At 40.4% G+C, this 13689-nt stretch overlaps 1 protein-coding gene across 2 annotated transcripts in view; it reads left to right on the top strand.

Annotated features, from left to right (window-relative positions):
- Positions 1-13689, top strand: part of tesmin (testis expressed metallothionein like protein) — a 169797-nt gene that overhangs the window by 134596 nt on the left and 21512 nt on the right. For both annotated transcript variants that reach the window (XM_059975667.1, XM_059975666.1), the window contains one exon: positions 2626-2728. In XM_059975667.1, the coding sequence (XP_059831650.1) occupies positions 2626-2728 (103 nt within the window). The remainder of the gene's footprint in view (positions 1-2625; positions 2729-13689) is intronic.

Here is a 13689-nt window from a genome sequence, read left to right as displayed (position 1 = left end):
CTGTTTTACCTCTGCTGTTTCTATTTTTGCTCATTTTTGAACAAGAGATACAAAGAGGAGGTATGTTCACTGATTACTTGGAGATGAAAGGTTGTGAGGACATGACTTTTGTGTATCAAACACCTGCTTTGAGTGGACAGATTGGTAAAACTAACCATGATAAAGTGTATACACTTTCGATGATTAGTTGCCTATCCGCATTTCAATACTTGCATTCCATGTTTATATTAATTTTGTAGGATCCGGATATTGCTGGCAAGGCCAGTGTTTATTGTCCACAAATAATTTTGATAGTTTTATAACCTACGTTCTTTAACTGCTGCAGTGCTGCTGGTGAAAAAACCAAAGCGTGGTTGGCAAGAGGGTTCCAAAGTCTGGAGTTAGCAGAGGTGAAGGACTGACAACATGTTTGCAAATCAGCATGGTGGTGTTACCAGGTGTCTGCATCTGGCAGTAAAGACATGGGGATTTAAAAAAATCGTCAGAGTGGTCGGAACAAGTAACTCCAGAGAATTCTGCAGGTGGTCACATACTGCAGCCATGTGGTGGAGTAAATGAATGTTTAAGATGGTGGATGGGATGTGAATCAAGTAGGACATTTTATCCGGGTTAGTATCGTGCTTGTTGAAAGTTGGAACTGTGTTCATCATAAGCATGGAAAGTATTCCATCATTGCTGTAAGTTAATGGGAGCCTTTGGACTGTCTGATACCCAGCCTCTGGCCTGCTCTTGTATTTATGTGAGGAGTCCATTTGTCTTTCTATTATGCAATTGTCCCTAAGATCTTTATGAGTGTAATTCTTGGTAATGGTAATGCCATCGAATATTGAAGATTGTTGGTTAGATTGCTTTTTGTTAGAGATTATCATTTGGCCTAGCGTTTGTTTAGCAGGCAGATTAGAACATAGAAAATAGAAATCTATAGCACTTCACAGGCCCTTTGGCCCACAATGTTGTGCTGACTGTGTAACCTACTCTAGAAACCATCTAGAATTTCCCCATGGCATGTATTTGCCAATGTAGAGCGGAGAGAGAGTTTGCAAATCTGGTGGAAGCAAAGGATGTTGGAACTAGTGAGGGTGAAGTGCCACTTGAGGGGTGTGGGACAGGTTGGAGAGAAAAAGTGCTAGGGGTGGGGGTTGGCACAGGTACAGACACACACAGCCCTGAGACACTAGGCAAGGTCATTTGATTCCAAACAACTGGTTTACTGATCACTCCCAAAAGTCACTGTAGTGCTTCCTGATCCCTCCCCTTTCCCCTCCTCTTTTCCCAACCATGATTCCCCTCTCCCTGCCCTCTTCCCACTCTCAGTCCACATTAGAAACTCTTAGCGGAATCTGGTTTATCATTACTCACATATGTCATGAAATTTGTTGTTTTTACTTGCCACTTCTCAGCTCTTCTGCAAATGTCACCTACTGTACATCTTGCTGCATGCAATTATGGACAGCTTAGCTTCCTGAAAAGGTACAAGGTCGCAATCATTAGCAAATATTCCCTTTTCTGACGTTATAATTAAAGGAAAGTTGTTGCTGAAGCAGCAGATGACTGGGCCTAGGCTTCTGCCCTGAGGAACTCCGGCAGCAAAATCCATTTGCTAGGGATGGTTGACCTTCAGTAAGAACAACTACTGTTTTTGAGTGAGATTTGTTCAGCAAGAACGTTGGGTATTGTCTGCTAGGAATGTACAACCCTCTCCACTGAGAGTTAAACTGCATAAATCCACAGTTCGAGGTTGACAGTGTTTGCAGACGACAAAGAACAACTAGCTGGGCTGTTTAAAAAGGCTGAAATTAAATTATGAAACTCAGGAAGCAAGTGGTGTTATAGAGGTTGAATGCAAAGTTCCTTTGAATTAATAACTTCTAAGTGTATATAGTTCAGAACAATTGGAAGTAGCATGAAGAGAAGTACAGTACATGCTAGAGGCCTTTCATTCAATATATGGGAGTAGAATTGGGCCAAACAGTGCATATTGTCTGCTCCACCATTCAATCATGGCTGATTTCTCTTTTAACTCCATGCTCTTACCTTCTTCCTGTAACCTTTAACCCCTTTACCAATCAAGAGCCTTTCTATGTCTGCCTTAAATACACTCAATAATGTGGCCTGCAAAACTCCCTGTGGCATAAAATTCCATAGATTCACCACCCTCTGGCTGAAGAAATTACTCCTCAGCTTAGTTTTAAAGGGATTTTCCTTTATCAATGAAAAAATCGTTATGTTTCATTATTCACAGTCTACCACAATGAGTTGACATTTTCATTTTCCCTTTTTCCTGACTGTCAGCTGAACAACTGTGCAGGTTTTTATAATAGTACGGTGTAATTGGCAGAAACACAAAAAGACATTTTGGTTGCTTTTCAAATCCAGAGGTACAGGAGTTCATGTGCATGGAAATTAACATAACCAAAAAGAACAAAATTGCAACAAAAAAACAAGGTAACTTGAAGAAAGAAATACAAAGAACTTATTAGAGTGCCTCCTGATATTTTAATAATCATTTTAAAAGGCTTCAAGTTATTTTACAAAAGTAATTCCTTACTCTGCAGTCCTCCCTGTAAATCTTGTCATTACCTTACTATTTGTAATACATTCTGTAGGTGTCTGTTTCTGCTGCAGGTATTGTGATTGCTTTGCCAATGGAGAGTTTTGCAGTAATTGCAACTGCACTAACTGCTTTAACAACATTGAGCATGAGGCAGAAAGGTTCAAAGCAATTAAGGTAAGACTGTGGCATCTTTAAATGACATTAGGTGCATATCCTCACCTTCAGCAAAACAGTATTTTTTCATTAATATTCTTGACTTAGTCAGCACAGAGTTGGGATTTGTATCATAAACATTTACCTCAGAATCATTCACTTCAACTACAACTGTATCATGTTTTATAAAATTGGAATGTAGTCTTTATAAATGCTCCAAAATCTGAAATATTATAGAGCCTCCAACACATTTACTACTGACTCTCAATTTCACTTTATACCTGGTGCTATATATTAACTGTGGTAGATAAAGCAGAGGTTTATAAGACAATTTTCTTTCTGTGACTAGAACATAGAATAGTACAGTGATGGAACAGCCCGTTTCAGAATGAGAATCAGATATATCACCGGATATGTTGAGCAATTTGATAACTTTAGAGCAGCAGTATAATGAAATACATGTTAAACAATTCAGAGGAAAAAGACTGAGTTACATCAAGTGTATGTGTATATATGTATATAAAATAGTTAAGTTAAAATTCGTGCAAAATGACAGAAATAAAGTAGTGAGATAGTGTTCATGGGTTCAATATCCATTTAGAAATCTGATGGCAAAGGGGAAGAAGCTGTTCCTGAATCACTGTGTGTGTGCCTTCAGGCTTCTGAACCTCCTTCCTGACAGTAATGGTGTAAAGGAGGTATGTCCTGGGTGGTGGGGATCCTTAATGATGGACACCACCTTCCTAAGACATCACCACTTGAGATGTTTTGGATAATATACAGGCTAGTATTTATGGTAGAGCTGACTATTTTACAAGTTTCTGCAACTTATTTAGATCTGGTACACTAGCACCCCGCCACTGCAGATAGTGATGCAGCCAGCTGGAGTGCTTTCCCTGGTACATATGTAGAAATTTTTGAGTGTTTTAGTTGACAAACCAAATCCCCTCAACCTCCTAATGAAATGTAGCTGCTGTCTTGCCTTTATAGCTGCATCAATATGTTGTGTCCAGGTTTGGTCCTCAGAGATATTAAAACCCAGGAACATGAAATTGGTCACTCTCTACTTCTGATCTCTCTGAGGATTGGTTTGTGTTATCTTATCTTAATCTTACCCTTCCTGGTCCACAATCAGCTGTTTGGTCCTGCTGGCATTGAGTACCAGGTTATTTCCACCACTCAAACAACTGGTATATCTCTCTCCAGTACGCCCTTTGGTCACCATGTGAAATTCTGCCAACATTGGCTGTATCATCAGCCAATTTATAGATGATGTTTGAGCTATGCATAGCCACACTGTCATGGTTGTAGAGAGAGTAGCGCAATAGGCTAAACACACATCCCTGTGTTAATTTTCAGTGAGGTGGAGATGCTATTTCCAACCAGCACAGATTGTGGACTTCTGTTTAGGAAGTCAAGCATCCAATTGCAGAGGGAGGTACAGAGGCCCAGGTTCTGTAGCTTTTTACTCGTTTGGCCTGTGATGTTTATGCTGACCATAATGCCAACTTAAATTAATTGCATCTGCCTGCATATTGTTTACACCCCTCCATTCCATGAATGTTTATATCTCTTTCGCAATGCCTTCTAAATGGTAACATATCTGCTTTCACCTTTCCTTGTAATGATTCTTGGCTCCTACCATTCTCTGTATAATAAATTTATGTCAAAACTTTCCTTTAAACATTCCTCCTGTCACCTTAAATCCATGTTCCCTAGTATTAGATATTTCCATTCTTGGAAAAAAGGCTCTATGTACTCCATATTTGCCACTCATAATTTTATATACCTTTATCAGTTTGCCCCTCAACCTCCAACATTCCAGAAAAAACATTCCAAGTTCCTCCTTTCCATATAGTTAATACTCTCTAATGTAGGAAATATCTAGGTGAATCTTTTTTGCAATGAACGATCTGTTGGAGGGATTCAGTGGGTTGAACAGCATCTTTAAGAGGAAAGGGATTATCAATGTTTTGAGTCAAAACCATAGACCTCTTTTGCACTCTCTAAAAAGACTCCATACCCTCCCTGTAATGTAGTGGCCTGAACTGCACACAATATTCCAAACATGGCTTCGCCAAAGTTCTACGCTGCTGCAACGTGACTTCTCAGCTCCTATACTGAGTGCCCCAACCAAATATGATGCATGCCTTCTTTACCACCTATTTCTTTGTGCTGACACATCAGGAAGCTATGGTCTTGTACCCCTAAATCTTTCTGTGCATCAATGCTCCTAAGGGAGCTCCCAAAGTACAGCATTTCACTCTTGTCTGGATTAAACTCCATTTGTTCATTCTCCACACATATTTCCAATTTCTTGTAGAGTAAATATTGATCCCAAAATACCTTCTCCCGGGTCAGATCTTAAATAGTTGCGGGAAGTGTGACATCATAGTTATCTCCAACATATTGAATGTTGGAAAACAATCAGTAAAATGTCTTTAGTTTTTTGTTGGCTCACATATATATTTAAGAAAATATATTTTTAAAGTTACGATTTGTGATAATAACAGAAGGCAATCCATCACCTACAGGGATTGTCACTGAGACAGCACTCAGAAGATGTCATTGGTTCTCACTACACATTTCAATTTTTTGGAGGAAATAACAGTAAAAATTATGTTTTGTAAATCCAAAACAAATCGAAAGAGAGATGCGGGAGCCCAGACACATTTTGTCTACTTTATTTTTACTTTAGTGTGCATTTATGATGTGGTGGTGTAATGACATATCCCATTCACATACTTCATTTATAATTTATGTGAACAACAAAGAATGTTTAATCAAATAATATACTTTTACAGTCTTACTCAAATATTACTGAAAAGCTATAAACCTCAATATCAACGTATGTACACCTATACATGTAGATACATGTCTTAACTTATATACACATATATATACTGTATAGTCTTCTATATTATAGAACTACTATATAGACATCTTCAACATCAATATCGCATTTCTTGTATCTTTGTCTTTCACAAAACCACATTGTTCTTTACCTATTTCAGCTTGTATCTTACTTTTAGCTCTTATCGTCAAAATTCTTAGAAATATCTTGGTGATATGACTCATTAAACTTACGGTCCTATGTAATTCACATTCTGTTGCTCCAGGTTTCTTAGGAAAAGTGATAAATACTGATCCTTTTCATCTCTTCTGGTATTACTCCAGTCTCATAAATGTCATTGATAAAGTGAAGCACAGTAAGTTATTTGAAATATTACAGGAAACTCTAGATATAGATTTGAAAAACCTCTACCTAATCAGAAATCTATACTGGGAACAAACTGCCGTTGTAAGAATAGATGGAGAAATGCGTCAATTTACGAAACTCAAGAGAGGTGTTAGACAAGTGTGTGTTTTCTCCCCTGATTTGTTTAATGTGTACAGTGGAACAATATTACAAAAAATAAGAGACATCTTGGGAATCAAAGTTGGCGGTGAAAGCATCAATAATTTCAGATATGTGGATGCGCATTTAAATCGAAGCAAGAGGCAGAGAAGGAACAGGTAAAAGAAGCTCGGAGAGAAGCTGTTTTTTTTTTAAACTGATTGGGGCAAAGAGGTTAGAGTGTGCAGGCGTGTAACGTAGTGCGCCAATGGTTTAAAAGAAAGACCGCCATATACAGCAGCCATTGTTGGAGTGGACTGAGGCAGAGTGGGATGGCTTTGGTTCAATCAGGCTTTGGTGAGAACAGGCAGAGGCAAGGTTGAATGGGGCACGACTGCGCAAATGCGTGAAAGTTGGCCTCTGAGATCAGCAGGGGAATCTTAGAAAACGAGCAGAAGCTGAGTACGAGCTTCACTCCAGGTGAGGTAAGGTCAGGTAAGCTCCTTTAATTAATCTAATTAGCATAGGAGTAGGTAATGGAGGCAGCAGTTAGGGCAGTTGAGTGCTCCGTTTGCAGTATATGGGAAGTTAGGGCGAGCACAATTGTCCCTGATGACTACACCTGCAAAAGGTGCATCCAGCTGCAGCTCCTGACAAACCGTGTTAGGGAACTGGAGCTGGAGTTGGATGAACTTCGGATCATTCGGGGAGGCAGAGGCAGAAATAGACAGGAGTTTCAGCGAGATAGTCACCCCTAGGAGTCAGGAGACAGGTAGTTGGGTGACTGTCAGAAGAGGAAAGGGGAATAGACAGGAAGAGCAGAGCACTCCTGTGGCTGTTCCCATCAAAAGTAAGTATTCCGTTTTGAATACTGTTGGTGGGGATGACCTACCAAGGACAAGTTGCAATGGTTGCATCTCTGGCATCAAGACTGGACTCTCAGCTCAGAAGGGAAAGAGGGAAAAGAGGAGAGCAGTAGTGATAGGGGATTCGATAGTTAGGGGGACAGATAGGAGGTTCCGTGGAAGAGATCGAGAATCCTGGATGGCCTGTTGCCTCCCTGGTGCCAGGGTCCTCAATATCTCAGATCGGGTTCTCAATATTCTCAAGAGGGAGGGTGAGCAGCCGTATGTCGTGGTCCATGTAGGGACCAATGACGTGGGTAGGAAGAGAGAGGAGGTCCTGAAAGGTGAGTTTGGGAGCTAGGTGCCAAGTTAAAGGACAGGACCTCCAGGATAGCAATCTCAGGATTGCTATCAGTGCCATGTGCAGGTTGGTTTAGAAGTAGTAAGATAGTGCAGATCAACATGTGGCTGAAGACATGGTGTAGGAGGGAGGGCTTCAGATTTATAGATAATTGGGCAGATTTCCAGGGAAAGTGGGACCTGTTCCAGCGGGATGGTTTACATCTGAACTAGAGGGGTACAAATATTCTTGCAGGTAGGTTTGCTAGACATGCTCTGGTGGATTTAAACTAGATATGAGGGGGGAGGGGAACCAGAGTGTAGGAACAGATGTATGAGAGAAGGAAAAAAAAGAAGACAGTAAAGTTCTTTGTACTGTTAGAGATAAACAGAGAGGAAGAGGTGGAGAATTTCTTAAATGCATTTAATGCTAGGAGCATTGTAAGAAAGGTAGATGAGCTTAGAGCATGGATTGATACCTGGAAATATGATGTTGTAGCTATTAGTGAAACATGGTTGCAGGAGGGGTATGATTGGCAACTAAATATTCCTGGATTTCGTTGCTTCAGGTGTGATAGAATTGGAGGGACAAGAGGGGTAAGTATTGCGTTGCTTGTCAGAGAAAATATTACAGCGGTGCTATGGCAGGATAGATTAGAGGGCTCATCTAGGGAGACTATTTGGGTGGAATTGAGGAATGGGAAAGGTGTAGTAACACTTATAGGGGTGTATTATAGACCACCTAATGGGGAGCGAGAATTGGAGGAGCAAATTTGCAAGGAGATAGCAGATGTTTGTAGTAAACTCAGAGTGTTGATTGTGGGAGATTTTAATTTTCCACACATAGACTGGGAAGCCCATACTGTAAAAGGGATGGAGGGTTTGGAGTTTGTAAAATCTGTACAGGATAGTTTTTTGCAGCAATACATAGAGGTACCAACTAGAGAAGGGGCAGTGTTGGATCTTCTGTTAGGGAATGAAATAGCTCAGGTGACGGAGGTATGTGTTGGGGAGTACTTTGAGTCCAGTGATCACAATGCCATTAGTTTCAATATAATTATGGAGAAGGATAGAACTGGACCCAGGGTTGAGATTTTTGATTGGAGAAAGGCTAACTTTGAGGAGATGCAAACGGATTTAGAAGGAGTAGATTGGGACAAATTGTTTTATGGGAAGGATGTAATACAGAAATGGAGGTCATTTAAAGGTGAAATTTTGAGGCCACAGAATCTTTATGTTCCTGTTAGGATGAAAGGAAAGATTAAAAGTTTGAGAGAGCCATGGTTTTCAAGGGATATTAGAAACTTGGTTAGGAAAAAGAGAGATATCTACAATAAATATAGGCAGCATGGAGTAAATGAGGTGCTCGAGGAATATAAAGAATGTAAGAAGAATCTTAAGAAAGAAATTAGAAAAGCTAAAAGAAGATACAAAGTTGCTTTGACAGGTAAGGTGAAAATAAATCCGAAGGGTTTCTACAGTTATATTAATAGCAAAAGGATAGTGAGGGATAAAATTGGTCCCTTAGAGAATCAGAATGGACAGCTACGTGTGGAGCCGAAAAAGATGAGGGAGATTTTGAACAATTTCTTTTCTTCAGTATTCACTAAGGAGAAGGGTATTGAATTGTGTAAGGTAAGGGAAACATGTAGGGAAGTTATGGAAACTATGACGATTAAAGAGGAGGAAGTATTGGTGCTTTTAAGGAATATAAAAGTGGATTAGTCTCCGGGTCCTGACAGGATATTCCCTAGGACCTTGAGGGAAGTTAGAGTAGAAATAGCGGGGACTCTGACAGAAATATTTCAAATGTCATTAGAAACGGGGATGGTGCCGGAGGATTGGCGTATTGCTCATGTGGTTCCATTGTTTGAAAAGGGTTCTAAGAGTAAACCTAGCAATTATAGGCCTGTCAGTTTGACGTCAATGGTGGTAAATTAATGGAAAGTATTCTTAGAGATGGTATATATAATTACCTGGATAGACAGGGTCTGATTAGGAACAGGCAGCATGGATTTGTGCGTGGAAGGTCATGTTTGACAAATCTTATTGAATTTTTGAAGAGGTTACGAGGAAAGTTGACGAGGGTAAAGCAGTGGATGTTGTCTATATGGACTTCAGTAAGGCCTTTGACAAAGTTCCGCATGGAAGGTTAGTAAGGAAGGTTCAATCATTAGGTATTAATGTTGAAGTAGTAAAATGGATTCAACAGTGACTGGATGGGAGATGCCAGAGAGTAGTGGTGGATAACTGTTTGTCAAGTTGGAGGCCAGTGACTAGTGGTGTGCCTCAGGGATCTGTACTGGGTCCAATGTTGTTTGTCATATATATTAATGATCTGGATGATGGGGTGGTAAATTGGATTAGTAAGTATGCAGCTGATACTAAGGTAGGTGGCGTTGTGGATAATGAAGTAGGTTTTCAAAGCTTGCAGAGAGATTTAGGCCAGTTAGAAGAGTGGGCTGAATGATGGCAGATGGAGTTTAATGCTGATAAATGTGAGGTGCTACATTTTGGTAGGAATAATCCAAATAGGACATACATGGTAAATGGTAGGACATTGATGCACCATCAATAACTCACACTGAGACGTAAGGCGAGATATCGGCTTTTATTGACTGGAAGAAGGAACCAGGAGTGAGTGTCCATCATACTATGTCCTGGAGACTGAGGCCGAGCGTCAGGCCTCAGATCGCCTTTATACAGGGGCCTGTGGGAGGAGCCACAGGAGCAGTCAGCAGGGGGCGTGTCCAGACAGGCACACAGTGCATAGTTCCCTGAAGGTGGAATCTCATGTGGATAGGGTGGTGAAGAAAACTTTTGGTATGCTGGCCTTTATAATCAGAGCATTGAGTATAGGAGTTGAGATGTAATGTTAAAGTTGTACAAGGCATTGGTAAGGCCAAAATTGGAGTATTGTGTCCAGTTCTTGTCACCGAATTATGGGAAAGATGTCAACAAAATAGAGAGAGTACAGAGAAGATTTACTAGAATGTTACCTGGGTTTCAGCACCTAAGTTACAGGGAAAGGTTGAACAAGTTAGGCCTTTATTCTTTGGAGCGCAAAAGGTTGAGAGGGGATTTGATAGTGGTATTTAAAATTATGAGGGGGATAGATAGAGTTGATGTGGATAGGCTTTTTCCATTGAGAGTAGGGGAGATTCGAACAAGAGGACATGAGTTGAGAGCTAGGGGGCAAAAGTTTAGGGGTAACACAAGGGGGAATTTCTTTACTCAGAGGGTGGTAGCTGTGTGGAATGAGCTTCCAGTAGAAATGGTAGAGGCAGGTTCAGTATTGTCATTTAAAGTAAAATTGGATAGGTATATGGACAGGAAAGGAATGGACGGTTATGGGCTGAGTGCAGGCTAGTGGCACTATGTGAGAGTAAGCGTTCGGCATGGACTGGAAGGGCCGAGATGGCCTGTTTCTGTGCTGTAGTTGTTATATGGTTATATTTGGACACTGTTCATTGCAAGAATGGAGGAAGAACTACAAAACTTAATTGATATAGTTGTTGAAGAAAGTACAAAAATGGGTCTACCCATCAATTGCAAAATTACAAATGTATGGTGATTTCCAAAAAGAAGGAGAATCCTATCTGCAGGCTGAGAATGAACAGGGAAGACAGAAAACAAGTACAGAACTTTTGCTACTTAGGAAGCTGGGTGACATGAGATGGCAGGTGCAACATGGACTTCAAAAGAAGAATCGGGATGGTAAAAGACACCTTTACGAGGATGAAGAATATACTGACTAACACTAAACTTGGCATGACAACCTGTCTCAGAGTACTGAAATGTTACGTTTATCCAGTTATGTTATATGGTTCAATATGTTGGAAGATATCTAATAACATGAGGAAACAAATTGAAGCAGCAGAGATGTGGTTTTTGAGGAGGATGCAAAGAACATCATGGATGAAATGAATATCTAACGAGGATGTCATGACCAGAGCAAACACAAAAAGAGAAATAATGTATAAGATGATGAAAAGGCAATGTAATTTCATTGGACGTGTGATTAGGAAAGAGGAGTTAGAATGCACGGTAATATTAGAAAGATTGAAGGGAAGAAAGCAAGAAGAAGGCAAAGACAAATGACGATGGAGACAGCAGCCAGAGAACTGGAAATGAATACCAATGAATTGATCCACTTGACCCAAAATAGGAGTGTGTGGGCCATGGAAATCAAAGCTCAAACTGGGCATGGCATCTGATGATGATGATGATGATGATATAGACATCCACAGCGGGGTCAATTTTAAGTTGTGCCGTTAAGGCCTAAAGATTTCATCTCTGTGGAGGATTCTCACTCTTGAGGGATTATGTCTTTCCTGACAAGGAGTGACAGGAGAGACTTGTGAAACAATCTCAGTTCTGGGGCCTCCTCCATAGTGGTTGTAGGAGTTGACTCTGGGACTTCAGGAAGTGGTTCTGACAACTGTGGACACCTTCCATTTCTACCAGGGCAATGTAGCCCATTGCCAGGGATGGAGGGGTGCTGCTCAATCTGCTGATCTATTTCAGGCCACCAGACAAAGCTTCGAGCCATTTCTTTAATTTACCATGCCTAGATAACTGGCATGTAGCTCATCCAACAATTTAACTCTCAGTTTGGATAGTACAAAAACTCCCTATCCCTTTATAAGGCAACTTCCATTAAGGGCAAGTTCATTTTAGCACTGGTAAAAATGGGGAACTGGAGGTTTAGCTGCACATTCCAGGCATCTTGAGTTGCCATGTAAATCTGATACAGCGTGGGGTCTTTTCTAATTTCCCTTTGATAATTTCTGATGTAATGGGGAGACTTTTGATTTGCATCGAATTTGCATTTGATTTTATGACAAGAGGAGTGTCCTCTTTTATAAGTTTTTCAGTTATTTCCTTTTCCAATGGTAAATGGGAAAATCCATCAGTATTTCCATTATTAGTTGTCCTCTTGAATTCAATTATGTAATTGTGTCAAACAAGAAGCAGTCAATCATTCATGCTGCTGCTATCAGTAGACACTCTTCTGTGGGTTGAAAATGGACTCTAGTGGTTGATGATCTCTCCTATACAAGTACTGGTGAAACGTTTTACACCCCAAACCAGACTTAAGGCTTCTCTGTCAATCTGTGCATAATTTTTCTCTGCAAAGTCTATGGGGCATTCATTTCCATCACTCATAACATGTGACATGACTGCAGGAGAGGGAAACCAGAGGTACATGAGCCAGTTCTCTTTGGAGTATCAGAAGTGGAGAGGGTCAGTATCTTTAAATTCCTAGGTGTTACTATCTCAGAGGCCCTGTCCTCAACCCATCATATAAGTGTAATTGCAAGGAAAGCATGACATGCTTCTACATCCTTAGGAGTCTGCGGAGATTCTGCATGTCATCAAAAACTTTGACTAACTTTTATAGATGTGTAGTGGAAAGTTCATTGACTGGCTGCATCATGGCCTGGTATGGGAACACCAGTGCCATAGAATGGAAAATCCTTAAAGAGGTGGTGGATTTGGCCCAGTATATCATGGTTAAAACCCTCCCAACCATTGAGCACACCTGCATGAAATGCTGTCATAGGAAATCAGCATCCATCATCAGAGATCCTCACTATGCTCTTTTCTCATCAGGTAGAAGGTACAAGAGCTTCAGGACTCGTCCCACCAGGTTCAAGAACAATTGCTACCCCTCAAACATCAGGCTCTTGAACAAAAAGGGATAACTACACTCTCTATTGAGATGTTCCCACAACCAATGATCTCACTTTAAGGACTCTTTACTTTGTTATTTTATGCTCTTGTTATTTATTGCTATTTATACTTGCATTTGCACAGTTTGTTGTATTCTATGCCATACTTGACCCTTCATTGATCCTGTTATAGTTATTATTTTACAGATTTGCTGAGTATGCCAGCATGAAAAAGACCTTCAGGGTTTCATGTGCTGACTTATAAGTACGTTGATAATAAAATACAACATTTACTTTACTTTGAATCTATACCTTAAGGCGAGGTGGCACAGGCAAGCTCTACTAGGTGATGTGGATCATAACGTGTGAGTACAATGTCTGATACCACTGTTTTCTTTATCTTTTGAAAAGCCACCTCACACTCCTTTGTCATCTCTTCACGATCTGTAGTAATGAGTTCAAGGGGTGGAGCACATGAGCCAGGTTTGGCAGGACCTGTTACAGTAATTGACTAATCCTATAATGGAGCACAACTGTGAAACATCCTGTATTCTTGGGGCATCCACCGCTGCTTGAATTTTCTCAGTACACTTTGTAAACCTTATGTATCAATGGTTTGACCACAGTAAGTGATGCCTGGTTTAAAGAATCCCCACTTGTTGCAATATGCTCTGAGCTGATATTCATCTAATATTTCTAACACTGTCTTGAGATTTTGGAGATGTTTCTTGTCATCCTCACCAGAAACAATGATGTCATCTGGGCAGCTTGCAGCACCTGGTTCAT

This window comes from Hypanus sabinus, chromosome 7 (assembly GCF_030144855.1).
Source record: "Hypanus sabinus isolate sHypSab1 chromosome 7, sHypSab1.hap1, whole genome shotgun sequence".
NCBI lineage: Eukaryota > Metazoa > Chordata > Chondrichthyes > Myliobatiformes > Dasyatidae > Hypanus > Hypanus sabinus.
This window is presented reverse-complemented; position numbering and strand designations above follow the sequence as displayed.